This window comes from Acinonyx jubatus, chromosome D1, assembly GCF_027475565.1.
Source record: "Acinonyx jubatus isolate Ajub_Pintada_27869175 chromosome D1, VMU_Ajub_asm_v1.0, whole genome shotgun sequence".
NCBI lineage: Eukaryota > Metazoa > Chordata > Mammalia > Carnivora > Felidae > Acinonyx > Acinonyx jubatus.
Genome location: NC_069390.1, coordinates 103,206,174 through 103,233,473, shown reverse-complemented (window position 1 = coordinate 103,233,473; position 27,300 = coordinate 103,206,174). Strand labels below are relative to the sequence as shown.

At 39.3% G+C, this 27,300-nt stretch overlaps 2 protein-coding genes across 4 annotated transcripts in view; one reads left to right on the top strand and one right to left on the bottom strand.

The window, feature by feature from the left end:
- DLAT (dihydrolipoamide S-acetyltransferase) overlaps positions 1 to 22,129 on the top strand; it is a 31,196-nt gene extending 9,067 nt beyond the window's left edge. Inside the window, exons 8-14 of the mRNA XM_015082417.3 lie at positions 6,818 to 6,885; positions 8,170 to 8,262; positions 8,616 to 8,723; positions 12,484 to 12,599; positions 16,714 to 16,876; positions 17,861 to 17,997; positions 18,552 to 22,129. Of these exons, the coding sequence (XP_014937903.3) occupies positions 6,818 to 6,885; positions 8,170 to 8,262; positions 8,616 to 8,723; positions 12,484 to 12,599; positions 16,714 to 16,876; positions 17,861 to 17,997; positions 18,552 to 18,681 (815 nt within the window). The 3' untranslated portion in view covers positions 18,682 to 22,129. The remainder of the gene's footprint in view (positions 1 to 6,817; positions 6,886 to 8,169; positions 8,263 to 8,615; positions 8,724 to 12,483; positions 12,600 to 16,713; positions 16,877 to 17,860; positions 17,998 to 18,551) is intronic.
- On the bottom strand, positions 22,130 to 27,274 carry PIH1D2 (PIH1 domain containing 2). Of its 3 annotated transcripts, none has more exons than XM_053204115.1 (6): positions 27,041 to 27,274; positions 26,044 to 26,351; positions 24,801 to 24,924; positions 24,187 to 24,432; positions 23,588 to 23,847; positions 22,130 to 22,590 (listed from the first exon to the last, which is right to left on the bottom strand). In XM_053204115.1, the coding sequence occupies exons 2-6, from the start codon at positions 26,293 to 26,295 to the stop codon at positions 22,456 to 22,458; spliced, it is 1,017 nt and encodes a 338-aa protein (XP_053060090.1). In that variant the 5' UTR covers positions 26,296 to 26,351; positions 27,041 to 27,274; the 3' UTR covers positions 22,130 to 22,455. The 3 variants fall into 3 exon arrangements, with proteins under 3 accessions (XP_053060090.1, XP_014937919.2, XP_053060091.1); XM_015082433.3 differs by having other exon boundaries at positions 26,044 to 26,262; XM_053204116.1 differs by having other exon boundaries at positions 26,044 to 26,246.
- Positions 27,275 to 27,300: the final 26 nt, after the last annotated feature.

The following is a 27,300-nucleotide window of genomic DNA, read 5'->3' as shown; positions in this document are numbered from 1 at the left end:
ATTATTGCCTGGCATTTAAATAAATGTCTTTGAGCTAAAATTAAATGTAAGGTAATTAGTGTACTTACTTGAACAAAGTGGAAATTACTAATCCTGAAGCCTGGTTTGATGGCTTCTGCTATGAGCTAGTCACTGAATTACCACATTTAGCACTTCTTTTCTTGAAATAAGAATTCTCATTCACCATTTTTTGGATAAGAAGATACTCTTTTTTTTTTTTTTTAATTTTTATTTATTTTTGAAGGAGAGAGAGAGCGAGAGAGAGAGCATGAGCAGGGGACGGACAGAGAGAGAGGGAGACACAGAATTCAAGGCAGGCTCCAGGATCTGAGCTGTCAGCACTCAGCCTGACGCAGGGCTCGAACTCACGGACTGTGAGATCGTGACCTGAGCTGAAGTCAGACGCTTAGCTGACTGAGCCACCCAGGTGCCCCAGGAAGATACTCTTAAGGGATCTCCCTTTATGTTATGTTAAGTAGTAAAGTTGCAATTTGAGTCTAGATACTGGTTATTTTCCCAGTTGTCTGGCTGTGGGCATTCAGTGCTGGTTATCATCTGTCTGCTGGCTTTTGTTTCATGCTTGGAAGGCAAGCCAGTCCCCAAAGAATAAGAATAGAATGTTGTAACTTTTGGACCTCAGAGGATTTTTATAATATTTTAAGATGCTTTTTTCCGTCTTCATGTTGTTTCAATGGCATATGGCCACTTTTTTATGTTATTTGGGACTAGAATTAACAAAGTAAGTTGGAATAGATTTTAAGGGGAGGAGGGGCTGTATTAATAATTATATCTGAAGAATTTAGACAAGTGAAGAAGGACCGTTTATGAGATACTTAGCAACATTGGCTGCCATACACAAGATGTGAGTGGGGAAATCCCCATGTTCTTAATCAGGCAATTAGAGTTAGGTGATTCATTTACCAGTATTTAAAATTCATCGAGTGTTGTCTGTGCACTAACACTTGTTCATAAGACAGACAAGATTTCAGTTTCAGATGCCTGTATTACCAACAATAAAGAGTTAAGTGAACAGAAAGGGAATGCAGCTTAGTAGTTAGGAGTATGGGCTCCAGAGCTGGAATGCTCAGGTTCGAATCCTGGCTCTCCTGTACTCTAGCTTTATGACCTTTTATGTTTCGGTTTCTTCATTTCTGTATAAAAATAATGGCTTACAGGTTTTGAGGATTAACTAAGTTAACAAAGAGTGCCTGCACATAGACAGCATATAGAGATATTAGCTATAAAAATGAAAACAACCTGTTATTATTACATAAGATGAATGCCAAGAAAGAAACCAAGTGATACACTATTCAGTGACAAGGTGAATATATGTGCAGTCATGACTGCTTTTAGACATGGTGGTTGGGAAAGATCTTTCTGATGAGGTGAAATTTGATATGACCTGAAAGATGAGGAGTCAGCTGTGAGCCAACCATGTGAAGAACTGGGCACAGAGAGACCAGTAGTACACATCTGAAGTGGGAGAGAGCTTGGCACGTCTGAGGAACATAGAGGAGGCCAGTGTTCATGGAGCATAGTGAGCAGAGGGTTTAGTGGAAGGAGGTGAGGTTGGAAAGAAGTACAGGGGCGAGAAGCAGGAGCACTTTATGGGTCATTGTATAATTGGAATTTTATTAAAGCATAGTAGGAAGCCACTAAAAGATTAAAATAAGGACAGGTTTTTTGGTTTCTTCGTGCGTGTGTGTGTGTGTGTGTTTTAATTTTAGAGAGAGTGGAGCAGGACAGAGGGGCAGAGGGAGAAACAGAAAGAATCCTAAGCAGGCTCCATGCTCAGCACAGAGCCTGACATGGGGCTCGATCCCACAACCTCAGAATCAAGTCCTGAGCTGAAATCAAGAATTGGGCACTCAACCAACTGAGCCACCCAGGCGCTCCAATAGGGAAGTATTTTTAAAAGATCATTTTAGCTGCTTTATGCAGATGGGTCAAGTGAAAGCCAAGGTCCCTGTTAAGAGGCTTTTGCTGGAGCTGACAGTGGTGACTTTTCCAGCATGGTGACAGTGAAAATGGAAAGAAATGGACAGCTTCAAGATACATTTTTGACAGAATCAACAGAACTTAGTCAAGGATGGTACATGGGGACTTGACAACAGTTACTTCAAAAGAAAGGTGTGGTGGAAGTCTGAGTGAGCCGAAAAGTAGAATATGGATGGAGAAGTGGAGATAGCTTTGTGGACAAGTCATTTAAGAAGCTTCACTATGAAGGAAGGCATAGAAATAGGACGTAGCTTAGGAGAATATGGGCTCAAGAGAGGGCTTTTGAGAGTGAGTGATAGTAGAAGAGGTCTAGTATGGAGTTTCTCAACTGTGGCAGAGTTGATATTTTTGACCAGATAATTTTTCTTTGGGGGGGGAGGTGTCTTGTGTTTTGTAGGATGCTCAGTAACATCCTAGGCTTCTACCCACTATTCATAGTAGGATCGCCCACTTGTAACAACGGAAAACAACTTCAGACATTGCCACATGTCCCCCGGGGGGGCAAAATTGTGTTGGTGAGAACTAGTGGTCTAATAGAAAGGGATAAATAGATGGTAAGGAAAGGGCAGAATAATTTGGCAAGAAACAGTTTTTGAAAATGTAGGAAGGAAAGGATTGGCTTTTGATAGGAATTAAGGACATTTTGTGTTATTTTTATAGGAGAGAGGAGAATAGGGGGTGGATTTATAGGCTTGGTGGTGGAGGACGAGGAGAATAACTCTGATTGCTGCAGTTTGATCAAGAAAGTCTGAAGTGAAGGTATCGGCTGGAGACTGAGTACGGGGAGGTTTGCAGTTAGAGAATTTGTTAGGTAGTATTCTCAGGGAGAGTGAATTCGAAGGAAATATAACTTAGTTTCTGGGCAGTTTATGTGTCTATTTCAGGTTTGTGGCTCTGAATTTAGAGTATAATCAGTCACCTAAGTGTGTACTTTTTTTGTCCCCAACAGCATTAAGCTACTCTGATGCTGGCACTGAGAAGGCAGACCTTTTTTTTCAAGTTTTTATTTAAATTCTAGTTAGTTAACATACACGGTAAAGTTGGTTTCAGGTGTAAAATTTAATGATTATATCACTTACGTATAATACCCGTGCTCATCCCAACAAGTGCTCTCCTTAATACTCATCTTGCATTTAGCCTATCCCATGGCCACCTCTCTCCATCAACCCACAGTTCTCTATAGTTAAGAGTCTCTTATGGTTTGCTTTCCTCTTTTTTTTCCCCTTCCTCTGTGTTCATCTGTTTTGTTTCTTAAATTCCACATATGAGTGAAATCATATGGTATTCGTTTTTCTCTGACTGACTTGTTCTGCTTATCAAAATGCACTGTAGCTCCATCCACGTTGTTGCAAATGGCAAGATTTCATTCTTTTTGATTGCTGAGTGATACGCCATTTATGTATATACTATATCTTCATCAGTCGATGGACATTTGGACTCTTTCCATAGATTGGCTGTTGTCGGTAGCGCTGCTATAAACATCAGAGGGCATGTGCCCCTTCGAATCAGTATTTTTGTATCCTTTGGGTAAATACCTAGTAGTACAATTGCTGGGTTATAGGGTAGTTCTATTTAACTTTTTCAGGAACCTCCATGTTCCTCCAGAGTGGCTACACCAGTTTGCATTCCCACCAACAGTGTAAGAGGGTTCCCCTTTCTCCACATCCTTGCCAACACCTGTTGTTTCTTTTGTTGTTAATTTTAGCTATTCTGACAGGTGTGAGGTGTTATCTCATTGTGGTTTTGATGTGTATTTTCTTAATGATGAGTGATGTTGAGCATCGTCTCTGTTGGCCATCTGGATATCTTCTTTGGACAAATGTCAGTTCATGTCTTCTGCCCTTTTCTTTTTTCTTTTTTTATTTTGAAAGAGAGAGAGCATGAGCCGGGGAAGGTCAGAGAGAGAAAGAGAGAGAGAGCACATCCCAAGTAGGCTCCACACTGCCAGCGCAGAGCCCGATGTGGGGCTTAAATCCATGAGCTGTGACATCGTGACTGGATCCGAAACCAAGAGTTGGACACTTAACTGACTGCGCCACCCAGGCTCCTCTCTTCTGCCCATTTCTTAACTGGATTATTTATTTTTTTGAGTGTTGAGTTTGATAACCTCTTTATAGATTTTGGATACTAACCCTTTATCAGATGTCATTGGCAGATGTCTTCTCCCATTCCATACTTGCCTTTTAGTTTTGTTGTTTCTTTTGTTGTGCAGAAGCTTTTTATCTTGATGAGGTCCTAGTAGTTCATATTTGCTTTTGTTTCCCTTGAACCGGCAGACATTTTAGATTTTGACCAGGGAGTGACTATAACCGTGATCCACCCGTTCCTGGGTGAGGAAGTGTAGGGGATAGGGAGATGGTAGATGATGGGAGCGGTCAAGTCAGTGGAGTGGGGGGGTCTTGTTGAGACTGAAGAAATTTTGCAGTAGGAAGGAATGGTCTAGAATAAGCGAGCTGAGAGGATCAGTGATTGTGTGGGGTTTTCTGACACCTCTCTGTCATCAAATGTATTTTTTTTCCACACCAACAATCCATTCTCTGCCACCATTTGGGTATCCAACACTTCAATCCTGTTCTGACACTATCCAGAGTTAGCATTGGGCCCCCCAGGCTTGAGGGCTCAGCCCCACAAGAGAGCCCCACTTCTGATGCCAGTTACAGGTCCCAGGGACCACCCATACTTCAGACCTACTGGCTGTAAGTCAGGACTTCCCAAGACCCCACTTTAGGTATGAAAATTCACTACAACGACTCACAGAACTCAGGAAAGCACTGTACTTACTGGTTTACTGTAAAGGATGTGCAGGGGCAGTCAGTAGAAGAGATGCATAGGACGAGGAGTGGTTTGTGGTGGGGGGGTGCAAAGCTTGCATGCCCTCGCTCGGAGGACTGCCCTTCTAGCACATTGATGTGTTCACCAACCCAGAAGCTCCAAATCTTGTTGTTAAGAGTATTTATTTGATAGAGATTTCAGTAAGAAGGCATGGTTATTTAAATCCTTGGCTGTGAACTGTTGAACTCAACCTCTAGTTTCCCCCCCCCCCCCTTCTTGGAGGGACAAATGACTTAGCAAATATGACTACTTGTATTCATTTGGGGAGAAACTTTCTTTTTTACGTTTATTTTTATTTGTTTTGAGAGAGAGAGCGTATACATGCTCAGGGGAGGAGTGGAAGGAGAGAGAGTCCCAAGTAGGCTCTGTGCTGACAGGCACCACCCAGGTGTCCCAGACAGAAACCGTTTTAAAGCCTAAACCCTAGTGTCCAAGTTTGATTTGTCTCCCAGGTCCCCATGTTTGTTTTCTATTTCTTTGAGGCAAAGCACTTTCACATCACTATCCCATTTGATCTTCAGTGTTCACACATTCCTTTGAGCAGGGGCCGGCATTATAACCTGTGTCCTATAGATGAGACTAAAAAGACCAGCACAGAGGCTGTGTCTAATTTTTATCTGACACGGCCCTGCATTTTTCCTCCTAGCCCGGTGTTCTTCCCTTTATACCATATTGCTTTATGATGGCCTGTTGTGCCTCTGTAGGGAGATGGACAGAAACATTTAAAAGATTTCAGCTGACTCCTAATGGGAATTTCTTGAGGGTGGCTGAAGCCCAACCAAAGGCAGGTGATTCTGTAGGTCTCCTCCTCTCAAGGGGCTGTGGTGTCCAGATCAGCCTTGGTGGTAATGGGAGGTTATGGGTTCTGTCTTTTATAAAAGAGGAGAATCTAATAGGGGTACTGCTACCTCTGTTCTAGAGCTCCGGGTGAGGATAAGCACAATCCTAGCCAACTCATTTTTCATAATGAAGGAAAGGAGTTGGGACGAACTGCGTACAACAAGAATCCTTTTAAAAGTCTGCCTTGGGGGAAGATGAATCAATTTGACCAAATTTTTTCTAGAAGTGGGCCAGTATAAAAGGTATTTTAAATAACTAAATTCTGAATGTCCTTAGAATTAAGGTTCAGGAATCTGTTTGGGTCTAAAGTTAAAGTTGATTGGTTGTGGATGGGTGGAGGAAGGAAATTGAGTGAAAATAAAACTCAGCCTGTTGTGAGAGGATTTTAAAGAATTTTCCTCACGTGTGACATTGCACACACTTCACTCCCAGGCCTCTGACATAGGCCAGGTTAGAGCCTTGGCAAGTGTGACAGAGCTGTGAGTGATGGAGCCCACACGAGGAAGAAACAATTCTAGAGATAAGATCATCGCAGCTGAGAGTTATTCAAGCTATTTTGGGGTGAAAAAATTATCTGAACTAGTTGTCCTGTCGACTCTGTACAAAGGGAATTCTTTACGATCAAACGAATCTAGAACTCAAACGAGATCCATTTCAAGATTCAGAAAGGGTTTTTTTGGAGCTGCCTAGGAGAAGAGGCAGCTAGACTTTGTTTTGGAGGTATAAATTGTATTCAGCATTAGCCATATGCCATTACTTCCCAATTTAAAAGTAAAGGACATGAAAAAATGAAGAACAACTGATACAAAACTCTGAAAGAGAAATACTTAACAAAGAGCATTTGCTGCCACAGGGTTTCCATAGCGTAGCGGTTATCACATTCGCCTAACGGAGCATTTGCTGTAGTAATTAAGAAAAGAACGGCTACAGCTCAAACAAGAGCACTCTGTGAATCAAAATTAATAATTGCATAAAAGCTGCTATTGTTTTAGAGAGAACTTTAAGGTGCAGGAGTAGAGCAGTGGCCACTTCAGAGGGTCTTTGGTAGAGAACCCTTAGGAACTTGCACTTCAGGATCACGGTGTCGATATCCCAGAGGAACCAGTGGTGTGCTGTCACATGTGTGATATTTATGCGTCTCTTCCAGGGACGGGACCAGAAGGCAGAATCATCAAGAAGGATATCGACTCTTTTGTGCCTACTAAAGCTGCTCCTGTGAGTTACATTTGGCTTTTTTTTTTTTGGCACTTTGTTCCTGCAAAATGTTTTGTCCAACCTGTTAGACCCTTTCATACATTATTTATGAATGAAATAGCTTGACCAGAATTGTGTTTTGCCTAATTTCACTGGCTAGCACTATATAGATATGAATGTGCTATCATTCACCATTCACAAGGAAAGATGAGGGGCGCCTGCCTGGGTGGCTCATTCGGTTGAGCGTCCAACTTCAGCTCAGGTATGATCTCACAGTTCACGAGTTCGAGCCCCGCGTCGGGCTCACTGCTTTTACTGCAGAGCCTGCTTCAGATCCTCTGTCCCCTTCTCACTCTGCCCCTCCCCTGATCATGTGCGCTCTCTCTCAAAAATAAACAAACATTAAAAAGGAAAAAAAAGGAAAGATGATAATGCTACCTTGACACGCATTCCAATTTTTTTTTCCAGTGGTACTGAATTTTTCCTAACAAACCCTCCTTCTCACTCAGGCCCTATTTTGATTTTTTTTTTTTTTAATGATTTATTTATTTCTGAGACCGAGCGAGCATGGGGGAGGGGCAGAGAGAGATGGAAGCAGAATCTGAAGCAGGCTCCAGACTCTGAGCTGTCACCACAGAGCCCCACACGGGGCTCCAACCCACAAACCGTGAGGTCATGACCTGAACTATAGTTGGATGCTTAACTGGCTGAGCCACACAGGCATCCCTGACTGGCTCTGTTTTTAAAAGCATGCTTACAAATTGGTTGAATAGAGTTTGAATTTTATGTGGTTAATTATTCCACACAGGGATTAAATCCACATAACCAATCAACTAGTGTTTAGTTGATTTAAATTGTTAAGATTATTAGCTAAAAGTAAGGAAAATGATTTAGTTATTTAGATGTTTGTTTTAAAATGAAAGATTTGTCATTGTTTTTTAACACTGTCCAGAAAAATAATTACCTTGTGTATGTTTATGTCTACTTCTTTCAGTTTAAGAATGCTTTGATTGTTTTTCTTGAAGGTAATTTTTCAGATACAAAATTATTTTGACAAACTAATCGTTGAACAAAGAAAAATGATACTTAAGACATGATTACAGAATTCTAAGTATAAAAATCAAAATCAGAACTGTTGTGTAAGCACAGTACAAATATGAGTCCCTTTTGCTCCCTTGAGATAGAAATAGCTATTTTCTGTAAGTCTTCTAATTTGTACTTTGCCATCTGTAGAGTCACTGACTTGTCCCAGTTGTATATGCCAGGATTGAGTCAGTTACTAAGAGCTTTTTTACTTCCTCATAGGCTCCAGCAGCTGCTGTGCCTGCCCCGGGTCCAGGAGTGGCACCCGTTCCCACAGGTGTCTTCACAGATGTCCCAGTCAGCAACATTCGTCGCGTAAGAATATTACCCTAAATCTGCAACCAGCACCATAGGGGGCGTCTTTACTCTGATTGTTTAATTGCATTCATGGTTTGAAACACTAACAGAGACTTTTTTTAGTTGGGAATCATAGATGACTAGTTTAAGATGTTTGCTTTGGCCAATTAGATACTTGGGAAAAACAAACATATATTGATTAAACACCACTAGAAGGGGCCCAGGTTACGGTGCAGTCCTCCATATTCCAGTTATAATGCTTGAGGTAAGCATTACCAGGGAGCTAGTAAAGGGGCAAACAGAGTCCTGAATTAGGTAATAAAGAAGAGAACCACTTAAGACAAGTGATGTTTTAATGTCTTTGATTCTAGGTTATTGCACAGCGGTTAATGCAGTCTAAGCAAACCATACCTCATTATTACCTTTCCATTGACGTAAATATGGGAGAAGTTTTGTTGGTACGGAAAGAACTTAATAAGGTAAAAGGTCTGGAAATTCCAACTCTGTAAATTCTAAAATGCTTGTATTTCCCCACTAAATATATACATTTTTGCCCATATTTTTTGTTCCAGTATGCCAGTTGATGTTGGAAAATGGTGTCTTCATAATTTTAACTTGCCAAGAGAATATCTTGGACAATTTTCATTTTCTAATCCTTGATTAAAGCTTATTATTTAAAGTTGATTTTGCCTTGGATCCATTGTAGCCTAGCTCAGTCACTGTGATCCCATGAAGCTAGATAAGATAAGCTAGATAAGAGTATGTTTACTCTGTGTTTGCAGTTAAGTACCAATTACCTATTTAGTGTTTAGTATAAGGCACTTTTGGGAAGATAGAATAAGGTATAGTCCTTCTCCATGAGTTTCAGTTTATAATCTAATTGAGATAACGCATGTGAAAAACAGAGAAGGCAATTTTTATTAAAGTAAAAATACTTATTTGTACATCAGTCTCTTTATGGTAATGTCCTTTGTCTGCTAAATTGTGTTGTATGGGTTAAGTGTTCTAGGAATTCAGAGGAGGAACCCAGTAAAAGTAGTTGGGGAATTCACAGTGGTGTAAGAAAAACTTGGTTAAGCCATGTAGAATAGTATGTGTTTGAATTGCAAAGAAGTTGTAGAAAGTTCATTCTAATGATGGAATACCATAGAGGTAAAATGCTTTCAAGAAAGGAAGTAAGTATTGCAGATGTGGAAGAGAGACTACCTTTTTCTAGGGTGGGTATGCAGTTGTTGGTTTAGGGAAGACCTTGTTTACAAGCAGAACAATTTGGACTTGATGAATTAGACATGAAGAAACCAGTAATAGTGACATGATGATAGCAATATTTTAAGTAAGTTTAGTCTAGGTAGATATATAGTGGTGTGCTTTAATGGCAGAGACTAGTTATGCTTGTCCTGTAAGCATGATAAGGGTCTGGACTAGACAGTTGCATTAAGAATGGAGTAGGAGAGGGATATGAAAGATGTTTTCAAAGAAGTGAAAAGTAAAAGCCAGTGGCACTGAGGGCATTAGAACAGCATTCAGCGCCTTACACAGGTTATCTGTAGCCTTTCTGACCTCCTACTACTTTTCCCACTTGTTCACTCTGCTGCAAAAACAATGGTTGCCTTGCTGTTCCTTGACGTTCCACCTGTGTACTCCTACTTGAGGCCCCTTGTACTTGCTGTTCCCTGTGCATGGGATATTCACCCCCTAGCATCTACCTGGCTTCCTCCTTTACCACCGTAAGGATCTGACTCAATATCACCCTCTCTAGTCTTTCCTGGTCACCTTATTCTAAAATTAAGGGAAGAGGATTGGGGTGAGTGGTCACTTCTCCCCCTAGTTTTTTTCCTCTATTTTTTTTCTTTATCATGTAACATTATTTTACATGCTGTATGTTTATTATCTATCCACCCCTTTAGATTGTTAAGTTCCCCAGGGCACCTGGGTGGCCCAGTTGGTTAAGCGTCTGACTTCAGCTTGGGTCACAAACTCTCAGTTTGACAGTTTGAACCCCACATTGTGCTCTGTGCTATCAGCGCAGAGCCTGTTTTGGATCCTTTGTCCCCCTCTCTCTCTGCCCTTTTCCCTTTTGTGCACGTGCATTCTCTCTCAAAAATAAGTAAACATTAAAAAAAAAAAAGTAAGCCCCCTGAGAGTAGAATTTTTACCCATTTTTTTCACTGCTTTATATCCAGGGCTTTAGAGCTTTATGTCTGAACGGAGTACTCAAATATTAGATGCATGAAAGAATGAAGCAATGAAGCATTAACAGAGCTTTTTAACTGGCACAGAGGTTAAAGTTGATTGCTTACTTTCATTGTCAAAATGTTAAAGCTATTTTATAATTTATTTGAAAATCAGGCGTGAAAAATATATGTCCAATGTAATATTTTATTCATTTCTCTTAAACAGCTTTATTTTGATATAATGCACATATAATACCATTCACCCATATAAAGTTTATAATTCAGTGGCTTTTAGTATATTCAGAATTCTGTGACCATCACCACAATAAATTTTGGAGCCTTCTTATCACCCCAAAATGAAACCATTCTCTCCTTAGCCATAGCCCCCCACCCCACCCCTCTCATCCTCATCCCTCATCCCAACCCTAGACAACTTTTTACCTACTTTCCATCTTAGATTTGCCTGTTTTGGATATTTCCTATAGGGATAGGGACTTCATGGAATCGATAAATCAACTTAGGGAGTATTGCCTTCTTAACAGTGTTCCCACTCCGTGAACAGGGGGTATCTTTGCATTTATTTAGGTCTTTCATTTCTTTCAATCATGTTTATAATTTTTTGAGTGTAAGTTTTTGTACTTCTTTTGTTAAATTTGTTCCTATGTATTTTATTCTTTTTAATACTATTATAAATTTTGTGTTTACTGCTATTGTATAGAAATACCATTGATTTTTGTATATTGATCTTGTATCTTACAACCTTATTTTTTATTTAGTGTGTTCCTTAGGATTTTCTATATACAAAATCATGTCATCTGCAAACATAGTTGTACTTTTTCCTTTCCAATTTGGATACCTTTTCTTGGGCAACTTCTCTGGCTGGCTTCTCTGGCTAGCAAAATGTTGACTGGAAGTGGTAAAGTGGACGTCTTTGTTTTGTTCTTGATCTTAAGGGGATGTAAGTCTTTTACCACTAAAGTATGATGATGATGACTATGAGCTTTTGTAGATCTGTTTTATCATCAGGTTGGGGAACTTCCTTTCTTTTCCTAGTTTTATGAAGTGGTGGTTGAATTTTGTCTGCTTTTTCTGTGTCTGTTGAGATGGTTGTGTGATTTTTGTCCTATATTCCATTAGGACATTATTAGATTAATTGATTTTCAGATGTTAAACCATCCTTGCATTCCTAGGACAAATCCCATTTGATCATGGTGAATAATCCTTTTCTTGTATTGCTGGATTTGGTTTGCTAGAGTTTTTTTGAGAGTTTTTGTTATCTATATTCATAAGTTATACTTGTCTGTAGTTTTGTTTTTTCTGGGTTGTTTTGTTTTTTTATTATATCTTGGTGTGGTTTTGGTATTGGATTAATATTGACCTCTAGAATGAGTGGGGAAGTGTTCCCTATTTTGGAAGAGTTTGTGAAGAATTGATACTAATTCTTCTTTAAATGTCTGGCAGAATTCACCAGTTGGGGAAGCCGTCTGGATCTAGGCTGTCTTACGTGGGTAGTTTCTAAATTATCATTCAGTCTCTTTATTGTTAGCTCTAGATCTATTCAGAGGTTCTATTTCTTTTTGATTCAGTTTTGGTAGTTTTTGTCTTTCTAGGAATTTTTCTCAAAGGTAGCTAATTGTGGCATATAGGTGTTCATAGTATTACCAGTAATCTTTTTTATTCCTGTAGGGCATATAGTAATGTCCTCTACTTCATTTCTGATTTTGGGAATTTGAGTCTTCTTTTTCTCTTTGTCAGTCTGGCTAAACATTTATCATTTTGTTGATCTTTTCAAAGAACCAACTTTTGATTTTGTTGAGATAAGTGAAAAAGGCGGCCTTTTTAATATACCATAACTTATGGGACACAGCTAAAGGAGTGCTTAGCGGGAAACTTATGGCTGAAAAGACCTACGTTAAAAAAGTTGAAACAACCAAATTTAGTTTCATTTCATCCTTTATACCTCAGGACATTTGTGTTTGCCCCTCTCACATCCCCTGCCAGGTGATATAGTTTCAGTGTTCAGGAAGAGAATTGAAGAAAATACGATGGTTTCTTGTCTTTGCAGATGTTAGAAGGGAGAAGCAAAATTTCTGTCAATGACTTCATCATAAAAGCTTCAGCTTTGGCATGTTTAAAAGTTCCTGAAGCCAATTCTTCTTGGCTGGACACAGTTATAAGACAGTAAGTAAGATACTGCTGGGGAAGGTGTATATCCATCAGCAGTTTTCTTGTGGTTTCTCATGTAGAACTAGGAGTATAGGGGGTGCAGAGAAATGGAATACAGGAGGGAGATGACTTCCATAGGCAAAACAGATTGAAAACAATGTTAAACTGTTGATGAGGTAATGTTCAGTTAGGAAGAACTACAAATTCTTTGAGTGTAGGAAAGGAAGGTAAATTTACAGATATGAATAATTAAAGTTGATAACAAACTTTAGAAAGCAAGGTTGAAATGGTTTTTATTTACCAGTTAATTCTGCTGAACTTTAATGAAGGCAAATTGAAAACAGTACCAAGAAACATATTTGTTAATATTATGTGGGGCTCCTGTGTGGCTCAGTTAGTTAAGCATCTGACTTCGGCTCAGGTCATGATCTCATGGTTCGTGGGTTTGAGCTCTGCGTCTCAGGAAACTAATATTGTTTCCTGAAGTGCAGAGCCTACTTCATATCCTCTGTCTCCCTGTCTCTGCCCCTCCCCTGCTCGTGTGCTCTCTCTCTTAATCTCTCAAAAATAAATAAACATTTTAAAAAAAGTATATGGTAGCATGTGACTGGCATGGTGCTGTCTTTCACATGTTGTCTCATTTTAATCCTTATGGCCACCTTATGAATTAGGGACTTTCACTTCCATTTTACAGGTGAAGAAACCTGAAGCTCAATGAGTTAAATAACTTTCCTTGGATTAATTTGTTAGGAAGTAGCAAAACTGTGACTGGAACCAGGATTCTGACTCCTGTGCCTAGGCTTGTACTATGTAGATTCTTTTATGTTATTATTTAATTTTTATTAAAATAAGAGTGTATACATTAGAATATTGCTCCCTGAGTGGCTCAGTTGGTTAAGCATCTGACTTTGGCTCCGGTCATGATCTCACAGTTTGTGAGTTTGAGCCCCATGCCAGGCTCTGTGCTGACAGCTCAGAACTCTCCCTCTTTCTCTACCGCTCCCCCACTTGTATTCTGTGTGTCTCTCTCTCTCTCTCAAAATAAAACATTAAAAAATTTTTTTTTTTAGAATATTGCTCCCTGGCTTACAGTGACCTACTCAACTTTTTTTTTTTTTTTTTTTAAATCCAAGTTAGTTAACATAATGAAAGAATGGTTTCAGGAGTAGAATTTAGTGATTCATCACTTACATATAACACCCAGTGCTCAAGCTTTGTATGGTAAAAAAAAATTTTTTTAATTTTTATTTATTTTTGAGAGAGAGTGAGTAGGGGAGGGGCAGAGAGAGGGAGACAGAGGATCCAAAGCAGGCTCTGTGCTGAGACCAGAGAGCCTCATGTGGGGCTCGAACTCACAAGTTGCGAGATCATGACCTGAGTTGAAGTCAGATGCTGAACCGACTGAGTTACCTGGGCACCCCAACCTACTCAACTTTTAATCTGAGGTCTACTCCCAAGAGGCAAATACAACTTTTAAACTGTTTTTTTTTCCCCCTGGTGTTTACTTTTGTATTTCTAAAAAACATTGTTCATTTGCCTTTTATGGGTTTTTCATTTTCTTTATCAACTCATTGGTATTAAGGAAGGCTAAGATTTAGCTTTGTTATACTTTCCGTATACACACACACACACACACACCCCATTATCCTATCAAATTGATTACAGCACAAATATTGGATAAATCAGTATTCAGTATTAATATTTTTATGCCCATAAAAATATTATTTATGACTAAGAGATGTAATATGCTGTGAATAGTGACCAGGCTGATCTTAATGGTTCCCTAAAAAGGAGCTAGTTTTCTATGTACTCACCATCAGTTCTTTCTGAAAGTTCCCAGGAGAACTCTAAGCCATTTTTCAGTCCTGTCAGATGTCACAGTAACCTACTCATGCTTTTTCCTTGGCCATCCCCCTCTGGGAGGACATCTGAGGGTCTTACTATGCCTTATAGACTATATTAGTTTCCTAGGGCTTCTGTTACAAATGACTACAAAATTGGTGGCTTAAAAGAAAAATTTATTCTCTCATAGTTCTGAAGGCCAAAAGTCCAAAAGTAAGGTGTTAGCAAGGCTGCACTCCCTCCATAGGCTCTAGGGGAGAATCTTCCCTTGTTTTTTCCAGTTTTGGTGGCTCTGGGCATTCCTTGGCTTGTGGCTGCATAACTCTAACCTCTGCCTGCATCCTCACATGGCCTTCTCCTCTGTGTCCATGTCTTCTCTTCTGTCTCTTACAAGGGTACTTGGCATTGGATTTAGGGCCCACCCAGATAATCCAGGATGATTTCATCTCAAGATCCTAATTAAATCTGCAAAGATCTTTTTTACTAAATAAGATCACATTGATAGATTCTGGGATTAAGACAAAGATGTATCTTCTAGAGAGCTGTTATGAACATATGTGTATAATTCTTTGTGTTGACCTACATTTTTATTTTTCTTGGGTTCATTCCTTGGAGTAGAATTGCTGGGTCATAGGGTAAATTAATGTTTCACATTTTAAGAGTATTTGAAGAAAACACTTCTTTGAAGAACAGATCAAGGCTACAGGGCAAGTTCTATGAATTGTTCATTGATTCCTACCAAATGCCCTTCATCTGTTTGTTTATATAGCCATTCAACAGATATTTATTGAACATGTACTGTTGGCTATATTCATCAGTGAACAAGGTGAGAAACACCATGCTTACTCGCTTAGGAGGACAGGGTAGTTAAGAAAGGAGTGTTCGTTATGTCATTCCTTGGCTAGAGCCCAGTTGTGATAGTCACACACTATCATTAGAGCACATCCTTATGTTTACAAGTGACAATCCCACTGCCCTGCTCAGCTTGGGCACTTTGAGGGCTCAGCTTGGGCACTTTGAGGGATTTGGTACCATACCATAATATTCTAAAGCTTGTGCCTAGAAATAGCTGGAGTTCTTCCTGTGAAGTTTTAACTTTTTCTCAATTGCAGAATACATCAGCACGGGCCCTTACACAGACCCCAAGGAGGCTGTGGATACAATTTGGGAGTTTGGGAACTTGGCTGAGGGGGAAAAAGTCATTCCTTTCCACTAACCTCTAACTGAAATTTGGCATTTCCTCTTACTGTAAATGTAGAGAACAAATCAAAGAGGTATTAACAGTACTTGTGCTGGTGACCAGTAAAAATCACCTATTTTCATATCACAGCTTTGTTGCAGGAGTCTTAAAAGTGGTTTTTGCTTATCACTACTTCAAAATTGTAGCAATTATTAGACCTCTTGCCTGATCTTATTAATACAGAAGCACATGTGTCACAATTTTTTAAAAAATGTTTTAATGTTTATTTATTTTTGAGAGACAGAGACAGAGCTCAAGTAGGAGAGGGGCAGAGAGGGAGGGAGACAGAATCTGAAGTAGGCTGCAGGCTCTGCACTGACAGGCTGACAGCAGTGATCCTGAGCTGGGGCTCAAACCCCTAAACCATGATATCATGACCTGAGCCGAAGTCGGAAGCTTAACCGACTGAGCCACCCAGGTGCCCGCAGTTTTGTTTTTTGAATAGTTTGGTAATTGAATTTCCGTATAGTTGGGGCTTTTTGTTTGGTTGTGTTTTTTTGTTATTTGTAATTTGAGTATTTTATTTTCTTTGTTAAAAATACATACTCTGAGAAAGGACACAGATGCAAAGGTACCTGTGGCATAATACAGATTGGGAATCCTATTTTTCTGTCCTGAGACACCACCATCCTACATCCTGAGCTCTGATCTCCCACGGTGCAGTACTCTCCCTCCACTCTTCCTTCCGTCTGCTCAAGCTCTGCCTAGAGGCTCAGCTCCAGCCAGTCCACTGCATCTCAAAATCCAGGGAGTTCTTTGAGTTCTTGTTTAATTCTCACTGAATGCTGGGCATTTTCCACCTGCCAGTCAAGGCAAGTGGGAGGCAGTTGGAGGTTATGTGTAACCAACCCCATTTCTTGTCCATTTGCAAAAAGTCCAAGTTAGGGAAAGGGCATAGGAAAATGTCAACACCAGAAGAGATATCTCTCTGGCTGAACAGTAGGCCAGACTGAGATAAATATCAATATTCTTGCTTAACCTGACACATAAGCTCTTAATATTGTTGATGATTATTGAAGTGTCCTTTTCTTTTTTCTTTTGCAATAGAAATCATGTAGTCGATATCAGTGTTGGAGTCAGCACTCCTGCAGGACTCATTACACCTATTGTATTTAATGCACATATAAAAGGACTGGAAGCCATTGCTAATGATGTTGTTTCTTTAGCAACCAAAGCACGAGAGGGTAAACTTCAGCCTCATGAGTTCCAGGTACAGTATTACTTATTTACCTTCTGAATGTTAAGAATTACGTTATTTTTAAGGGCAGCATAATGCTTTTATTGCATTTTCCACCTTTTGATTATGCCTTGTATTCTCATGGACACAAGGCCCTGAAAATAAAAAGTGAATAACCTATCGGAAGCTGAAAATAAGACATTTTCCAGCAATTTTCAAAAGGCACACAACTGACTTTTGTTCATATTGTAATGCTTGTATATTTTCATTAAAGTGTATTCCATTCAGGCCTTTTTCCCCACTTTCAGCTTTATTGTATTTAAATAGCAAATAAGAGGGGCGCCTGGGTGGCTCCGTCGGTTAAGCAGCCGACTTCGGCTCAGGTCACGATCTCACCGTCCGTGAGTTCGAGCCCCGCGTCGGGCTCTGTGCTTACAGCTTAGAGCCTGGAGCCTGTTTCGGATTCTGTGTCTCCCTCTCTCTGACCCTCCCCCGTTCATGCTCTGTCTCTCTCTGTCTCAAAAATAAAATAAACGTTGAAAAAAAATTAAAAAAAAAAAAAATAGCAAATAAGAATTTTTTTTTTTTTAATTTTTTTTTCAACGTTTATTTATTTTTTTGAGACAGAGAGAGACAGAGCATGAACGGGGGAGGGGCAGAGAGAGAGGGAGACACAGAATCAGAAGCAGGCTCCAGGCTCTGAGCCACCAGCCCAGAGCCCGACGCAGGGTTCGAACTCACAGACCGTGAGATCGTGACCTGGCTGAAGTCGGACGCTTAACCGACTGCACCACGCAGGCGCCCCTTCAAATAAGAATTATATCCATTCAGGTTGCACAACTTGATGTTCTGATATGTGTATTCATGCGCTTACCATTTTCCTTTCCTTTTTTTTTTTAAATGGTAGTTCATAGGCCTTTCTTAAAGATGATCTTAAGGTCTTTTCATGTAACATTTTGTCTTTTTTTTTTATGTTGAGAAGCAATTAACATCTATTTTTAATCTCTTTTCTTCTAGGGTGGTACTTTTACAATATCTAATTTAGGGATGTTTGGAATTAAGAACTTCTCTGCTATTATTAACCCACCTCAAGCATGTATTTTGGCGATTGGTGCTTCAGAGGATAGACTGGTTCCAGCAGATAATGAGAAAGGGTAAGTACCAAAATAAAGAGGGAGTTGTAAGCTCATTTGCATTCCATTATACCTGTTTTTGAGTCTCAGTTTCATAATTGTTGGAGCTTCAGGTAGAGTCAGATACAAGTCTAGAATGAAGTTTCTCAGAGCAGCAATTTTTCTTTTACTAAATGCAGTTAATCCTATATGAGATGGGAAGGCTGAGTTATCACAGGTCAGGGATCAGCATACGTTTTTGTGGAGCCGGGTTGTAAATCTTTTAGGTTTTCTGAGTCATATGGTCTCTGTTGCAAATACTCTGACGTGGTAGTGTGAAAGCAGACAGAGGCACTACGTCAATGCATTTGGCGGGATTTGGCCTGTGAGCTGTAGTTTGCCAACCTATGCTCCAGATGGCTGTTTGGTCTGTCAGGCTGGAGGTTGAGCTAGAGGTATATAGTACATAACGAGTAAGTGGAAAATAATAGTATCTGGTTGGAATTACAGGGTAGGAGTTGGCATTTGGGCTGGTTACTGGCTAAAAATTAGCAATTGCTTTCAGAATACCTAATAATGTTTTTATCTTTTTCTAGATTTGATGTGGCTAGCATGATGTCTGTTACACTCAGTTGTGACCATCGGGTTGTGGATGGAGCAGTTGGAGCCCAGTGGCTTGCTGAGTTTAGAAAGTACCTTGAAAAACCTATCACCATGTTGTTATAATTAACCCAAGAATTTCTAGACTCTCCCAGGTCACAGTGGTTCATTCTTATCAAGATACAAATATGTTATTATGCAAGTGGTTCTTTTTATTTTGAAGTTAACCAGTTATTTTTGAGTCTGTCCAGATAAGTTATTTGTAATGGGCATTACTGAATTTTTTTAAATGCCAATTACACCTACATATTGTACACATTTAATAAACACCAGATTTTGAGCTGTGTATTCCTAGTCAAGAGAACATGTGGCCTAGCCCTTTGGTGAGAAGTACTTCCACTGGGAAATGCAGGGGTAGAATTGTGGTTCCCTACTGAAACAGATACATAAAAGTAATCTGGATGAAACCTTGAGGTTTTGAAATTTAATTGCCTCATGTTTTGCTTCATTTGAGGGAAAGAGAAGTCAAGGAAAGAGAGAAGTCCTTTCTCTTAGAGAAAGGGTTTGAATTAAAGATTGATTTTGGAATTTAACCCTGTTACATGATCTTGGTTTATCGTGGATGGGAAGGGTAGAGAACTTTAAGGAAAATAAGTGACATTTTAAAAGTTAACATTTTCTTACACTTCTGCAACTGAGTGTTCTTTGTTTATTTTTCTATGAATTCCAAAATGGTTGTTTTCACCTCTTAAGATGGAAGATATAAATATAAACCAGCTACTTGGTATAAATGAGAATTTGTGTGGGTATTTATTTAAACAACTTACATGTGTAATTCTGAAAGCAGAATTTACAATTAACTCCAAATAAAAGAATATGCTTATAGAATTTAACAGAGAGAAGTTGTGAAAGTAGAATTCTTCCTCCATGATTAACTGGTGGTTACTGACAAATGAACTTAATTGCCAGAATCTGTTACTCAAATAATATTGGAAAATTATATCAAGTAACTGTGGAATAGTGTACATATGTAAAATATGGTTTCTAGTGAGATGGGTGCCAAATTCCGTTTATCACCAAGACCTGTCTGAAAAGAAGAGGGAAGAGATACACTGGTAAGCAGTTGGGAGTGCTGAAAGGTTAGAAGCCAAGTGGTCACTTCTACTTGGATAGAGTAAGAAGTGTTCAGTGTGTACAAAAAAAAAAGTGTTCTGTGTTTTTCCACCCAGTGTTGTCTCATGTACAATATGAAAGTCCTAAAATCCTATTGGAGAGAAAAAAAAAATTGTTTAGGTTGCTTGCTACCCGATCAGCCTAAACATTTTTTTTTTCCATTTTGTTATGATTTGCCTTTCTTCTTGTGGGGGAGAAGAGTAGGAGGTGATCTTCAGGATAATAAAAATGAACTGGGAACATTATCACAATTCCAGACTTTCTATTGAATTGATGTGTTTTAATAAATATTTAGAATTGTTTATGATAATTTAAAATCAATCTGATCAGTGTTTTCTTGTGTGGAACAATCCCCGAAATTTAGGTCTTTTGGTGTTGAATTTATTTCTAAATGTTCTTTGTTACATGGTGCACAAGTAACACTGCATATATTCCAGAAATATTTCCCTTGCTGTATTATTATGAAAACAATTCATTAATCTGATTTTTCAGTAATTAGTAATGTTAGCTTGAATTGAAGATTATGCAGAAGGAACAAGTTTATCACGAGGGACCATCAGTATGAGGCACATCTGGTTCAAATACATGAAACTTCAAAGATAATTCATTCTTGGCAAATGCTTATGGCTCTATTTTTCCCTTGAAAGAAAAATAAAAGGTTGTCTTCTCATAAGAATTACTGAGTTAAAAATTAATCTGAGCTATAACCTAAATCTGGACTCAGTCTATTTCTCTTACCAGAATTGAAAGAAAAAAAAAGTTTTGGTTGAAATTATTTAAAAATTAAACTATATGTTTTCAATGCGTCTTGTCTAATTTTTGATCTGTTGGTAATTATTTTTCACATTAAATGATTAAGGCCAGGGATAGCTATGTATGTGTACACTCTTAATAGTAACGCATTTTAAGCATACAGTATTGGTAAAATAAAGGACTGAGTTTAGCAGAATATAATCTAACACTTCAAGCTCAAGGAGTTCTAAAGCACCTTGTGGTGGGGTGCAGCACATAGCAAGGTGAAAGCATAGTCTGGCCCTGTTAGATAGTTGACACCGATCCTGAGGTTTGTGAGTGAAGTTACAGGAACCCCAGGCCTGGTCTGAAAAAAAAGTTAACCAGCCGGAGAGATGATATGGAAAGGTAAGGTGGGAAGCATTCCAACTTTTTTTGAAGGATGGAAATATACTAGGTGTGTTAACTTTAGGACATCATATTACACAGCTCTAGAAAATTTTCAGACAGTAAATTATCCTATTGCTGGGAGAATTCAAATCCAACCAGGTTTAGGAGAATTATATTTGTTTTTAAATATCACGGTATCAACTGTTTATATTACATATACTATATTCGTGTTTTTATTATTAAATTTATTTTTGAGAGCGAGCAGGGGAGGGGCAGAAACAGAGGGGACAGAGAGAGACTTCCAGGCAGTCTCTGCACTGTCAGCACAGAGCCCCATATGGGGCTTGAACACACAAACTGAGCTTATGAACTGAGCCAAAACCAAGAGGTGGACACTTAACCTACTGAGCCACCCAGGTGCCCTGACACTTTATTAGTGTGTAAAGTTAAAAAGCTTTAGAGGCCCCTGGCTGGTTCAGTCAGAAGAGCATGTGACTCTTGTTCTTGTGAGTTCAAGCCCCACGTTGGGTGTAGAGATTACTAAGAAAAATACTTAAAAATAAATAAAAAGCTTTAAAATTAACCAGGACTTTAAAGACCTTATGTTGAACTAGAAACTTACAAGGAAGATGTATTTATACAAAATGATCAAGGATGTTTAAAGTTTGATGTGAACATTGTTGGGCTATAAATTGGAAAGTTGGTATCTTTGTGTTGAACAACCATATGACAACTTAGATGCATGGAAGTTGAGAAACACATCACTTCTGTCTTAAAATCATTTTTTATGTTTATCTGGGGACAAAGGGAGCAGAGAGAGGGAGAAAGAGAATCCCAAGCAGGCTCTGCATTATCAGTGCAGATCTCCTGAACCGTGAGATCATGACCTGAGCTGAAATTCAGTCGGATGCTTAACCGGCTGAGCCACCTAGGTGCCGCTTAAAATTATCTTCTTAGGAGAAAGGCACATGTCCCGAAGTCAGCTCCTTTTTCTTAAGGTTAGATTGTTTTGCGTCTTAGGTGCAGTAACACCCAGCTGCTGTTACTGCATCACTGTATCCAAGACAAGTCCTTTTGATGTTAAAAGGTCTGAGTAGCTTGCATTCCTACCATCAGGGCTATTTTATAGAAGTACAGAGGTTCACAGAAGCATAGGTTTGCATATTTTTACATTGGCCCTGTATCTTTATAGCTGGAGGAACTGCTTCAGTTCTTGGTAGTAAAAAATTTACATAGTCTGGGATTTCTTCCTGATGCAAACATTTACTAGAGACCAGAATTTCAACCAGTAAACCAGGAATTCTCACAATTTACTTGGAAACAGGATTTTCCTAAATGACAAGTTTGTTACTTTTAAGACCATTAGAAATAGCTTCAAAACAAGTATAGCAATACTGTTTTAATAGTTTCTGCTTCTAGCCAAGTGTGAGGGGAGTTAAAAAAAAAGTATAAACATGATGAGAAAATCTCATTTCATCCAAAAGAACTCTTAGGAAACATGAAACCAGTATTGAGGATAAACCACTACCTCTTCACCCATAATGAAGGTCCTATCCTTCACATGCCTGTAGCACTGAAAACCCAAAAGGAGATGATGCTCTTGACTTATACCAGTGGCATTATGATGATTAATGTAGCTTTCTCTTTGATAAATTTTGCTGTAGTCATTTCAGTATCCACAGATGCTGGAAGATTCAGATATAATCTGTACTTCTCAGGGACCTCAATCAATAAGTCATCCTAAGAATAACAAAGATGAAAATAGAAAGGATTTCTTGGTTAAAATATGTGTTACTGGGGATTATTCCCAGTTATTCATACCTTTCTCATAAAATGAGGATCCCATTTACTGCCATGTGACTTGGCAATAAACTGTAAAGTTGCTGTTGTAGCTCCCTGAGGTTTTGGGATTGTTATTGCTCCTCAATACATCAAAAGTTCACTGCTATGGTGCCATAAAACAGCTGTTGCTGTCCCCAGATTATGTGGCATTGACTTTGTGACTGACCAGGAAACAGCAAGGAAAATTTATCAGCGATAGGAAAAACGGTGATCCAGGTTTTAACAGTGATGATAAAGGTCTTAGGTAAAACTATCACAATAATTTGAAAGACAAGTAACGTGTACCTGGTTTGTGTCTTTAGGTAAAGAAGTGTGAAAATAGAATGTTGGTAGCATGCATTAGTCTTACTGGCTACATTTAATAAGCTACTACAAAAAGAGATGAGCTGAGAAAAGAATTTCCCAGTTTGTAAGTAGGATTAAAAGAGAATATACAGAGCCCAGGAATTCTACAACGTCAGGACTGAGAAATAGGACTAAGTTTTATTTTCAACCAATTATTTCTCTTGTTAGAGGATTATACATCCTTGCCATTTGAATTCCTGTGAGAATATTCTTACTAGCCCTATTGATGTAGGATTTGGCCTTGTGACCTGAGTTTGGCCAACAGAATGTGGAGTAAAAGTGATATATTCTATGTCTGAGAGAAAGTTTTAGGAGCCATTACATGAGTTACCCGTTTGTATTTTCCCTCTTCCATGAGAATGGCATGTCTCAGATAGGACCTACCCCTTCACCTGTATCTTGAAATGTGCAAGACCCTGGAGCAGAGGACTGGGTGACATGTAAGCTGAGTAAACTGCTGTAAACCACTGAGATTGTGCAGTTTGTTACTAGAGTGCATTATAGTAAATGTTGACTGACACAAATTTATAGTATTACCTACTCGACTTACCTCAGAAACACTAAGGTCACAGAGAGATGCGGAATTAATACCAGGTAATTCAACTTTTATTTCAATTTTCAGAGGTTTCTCATTCTGATCAGCCACAATTTTTAATTCATAGGCTGGTTCCTTCATCTCTACCTGGCTCTCTGTACTGGAAATCTCCTCTATCAGACACCTTGTTTTGCTTGAAACTTCATCTTTTGGCAATAAAAGTTGGAAGTCGTCTGGATTGCTCACAGTACTACTTATCTGTTCAAGGGTTAGTTCTTCAGGAAAATAAAAGGCGGGGGGGGGGGAATGAAATTAAAAAAAAATTAATCAACAACATAAAATACTATGAGCTTTAGTGTGTGTGGTGTTAGCCAAAATGACAGATAAAGCTGAAGCTAAATTAGTTTGGGAATCTTAAACCAAAGAACTTAGTTAAAAAGTTTGCAGTACTGAAAAATCTTTAAGGACATGCTAATATTTCTAATGCCCAATCTTTCTATTTTTCTATCTTAAGTTTCTCTTTTAAAATCAAGATTTCTAGTTTGCAAAATGTACACAGGATGCAAAAACAATTTTAAATCAGTTAAGTTTTCCACTTACATTTCTTAACTTACCCTTTTTCATTTTCTCTCTTAAATCTGTGGGGTCAGTTTGCATTCTCAACAGATTTTGTTTCATCCTTTGAATGCTTCCTTTTATTCTAAAGTTAGTAATGCTGTAAGAGTGTGAGAGAGTGAATTGGAGTTTTTCCTCAATGCATTTCATGGCCATCTGTATTAATTGATCTTTTTTCACTTGGTCCTTGTCTGCTGCCTGGAGAACATCAGGATTGTAGGCCACATCGATGACTGTATAAACATCTGTGTGTGTAATTCAGAGGGTGTGAAATGAAGACAACTCATTTCACTAATGGTACTGTCAGTTAATTTATTAAGCCATAATCCTGATAAAACTAGAAAGTATAAAGTACTCCTGTATTTTTCAGAGGTAATCACACAGTTGCTATATACACAAATTTTCCATTAGGGCATTTCTGGGCATTTTATATGGATTATTATTAGAAAAATTGAACCACATTTATATAAATAAAAGTGCTTATTAGTTATTAACTACATTACAACCAAATAAAATATTTTACTTATACTGCCTTTTACCAAGTAAAATCTGGTACATGCTTATTCCCAATAAAGTTTTTAAAATATGCTTAATCTCCCATAATTCTATGTACCTGATGTTTCAGACCTATCTTCTGGTCTGCCAATACTTAGAGGTACTGGATGAGTGTTTGACTGGGGAGCTGGGATCCTTTTCCACTGACACAGGTTGATGAAAAGTATTTTTTCCTTTGGTTTCTAAAAAGCAAATAATTTTTCATATCTCAAAACCTAGTTGTTTTTTTAATCATAGCCTAAAGGTAACTCAGATAATTTTATGCTCCAAAATAGCCATTCTGTGTATTAAAACTGTGTTTGAGCCCTTTCACAAAGATGGCACCTAAGGCGAAGAAGGAAGCCCCTGCCTCTCCCAATGCCGAGGCCAAAGTAAAGGCTTTGAAGGCCAAGAAAGCAGTACGGAAAGGCATCCAGGGGCATTAAAACAAAGGAGATCCGCACATCACCTACATTCCAATGGCTCAAGACACCGCGTCTCCAAAGGCAACCCGAATATCCTCATATCCTCGTTAACAGAGCCCCCAGGAGAAATAAGCTTGACCAGTCTTTCCCCGTGACTACTGAGCCAGCCATGAAGAAAACAGAAAACAACACACTTGTGTTCGTTGGGGATGTCAAGGCCAACAAGCACCAGATCAAACAGGCTGTGAAGAAGCTCTATGACACTGACGTGGCCAAGGTCAACACCCTGATCAGGCCCGATGGAGAAAAGAAAGCATATGTTCGACTAGCTCCTGACTATGATGCTTTGGATGCTGCCAACAAAATTGGGATCATCTAAACTGAGTCCAGCTAGCTAAATCTAAATTTTTCACCATAAAAAAAATAAAACAAAACTGTGTCTGAGACATTGTACTGTTACCTGATTTCCTCCAAGCTACCGACTTTCCTTCCATATACAGCTGCCACTGCCAGAGGAACTGGGAGGAAGGAGGGGGCACTGATCCAAGCAGCTATTCCAGGTGAATTTGACCTTATTTCACCACTTCCTTACCTCTCAGCCAACTAAGTTCTTTTTAGGTGAAAAACCTCCAACTCTATGATTCTCTGTTAAATCATTTTACTTTTTTTTATTCTAGTAGAAAATGGCTTATTGTGAGATCTCCAAAATGTATCCAGTGGGAACTTCCCATTCTTACTCCTTCAGCATGATCCTCCACACTGTTTCACTCTCCATTCAGAGTGGTAGTTTCCCTCGAGTTTTCTTAAAGTCGCAATAGCTAAAGGTAAGTTATTGTCTGATTATTCCAGGATTATTTCAGTCAAGACCTCCCATCCCTGGGAACCAACTCTACATACCAGGATCCTGGTTTGTAGACAGAGCCATGGTTCTGGGGCGGCACAGAGCTGTTCCCCTTCTTTCAGCTGCTGTTGAATAAACTTCTCGTAGCCCTCAGGGTTGCTTTCAGCCAGATCGTCTAGGAGGTTCCAGAACTGAGTAACTTGGGTGAGCAGACCCTTTGAGGAAGACTCCATGATTGAGGTGAATAGGCCTCTTAAGTCTGTGGAAAGATATGACTTAAGGGGAAAAAGGTCTGTGTAGTGATTCATTTCTTCTTTTGGAGAAGGAAGAACAGGTCTTGTTTGGGTGAAGTCAGCACCTGTGTCTAACAAATTGTGGATCAGCACCACTTTTCTTTTCCTTATTCTCTAATTATCTAGCACCCCTTCTTAAAGTTCTCAGGTTGTCGTCTCAGATATCAAGTCCTTACCTCTGCCTAGACCCTCTCAAGTGCTGAGGGTAGTCATTGAAAGTCTGGATTACGGGTGATTTTCTTGTTCCAATACCTGGGTTTTGGCTGACCGGTGCCTATCCAGTCCTGAAACTGCCAGAGGTGTGTGTGGGGTGAGGGCCACAGGAGACATCCTCATAGCTTCCTCCAGCTTAGGCAAAGCTGGAGCCGGAATGCCTAGATCCCATTTTAGCTTTATCACTTAACTTAGGTGTGTGACCCTGAGCAATTAGGTTATATACATCAGTTAATTCTCCTCAAAATGACGGTAATACCTATGTCATAAGTTATTGTGAGAATTAATTAATATGGAGAAACTGGGACACTTTGTTAACACTGTATGAAAGTAATAATACACCATCTGTGTCTAGAGATCACCTCCCTTGCCCTCCTCCCCCACTGGAGAGGCGTCCCACAGCAGCCACAGAATGAGGCAAAGAGGAGGTTTGGGTTCTCCGAATACTATAGTAGGGTTAAACTATTTTTTTTTCTTTTTTTAGTAGGGTTATACTAAATGGGAAGCTTAACTAAAGGACAATCACTCCAGAGGTCGGCGAACCCACCTCCTCTCTCGGTTCCTTGACAAACAGCGACACCTGTTACCAGGGTAACCAGACCGGGTCCAACATCTAATTGGGTCCGGAAAGCTCCAGGCAGAAAGGACTTTTACATCTAGTTCCGGAATCTCCTCCTTCTTGCTTTTCAGTTGAGCCCGACCCACTTCTTTTCCAGGAAGGCGCCCGCCTCCCTTCCGCACCTTTCGATCTCTAGAGGATCCTGGAAACTCTCCTTGTGGGAGTCTCCGCGTCTCCTGTTGGTGGGA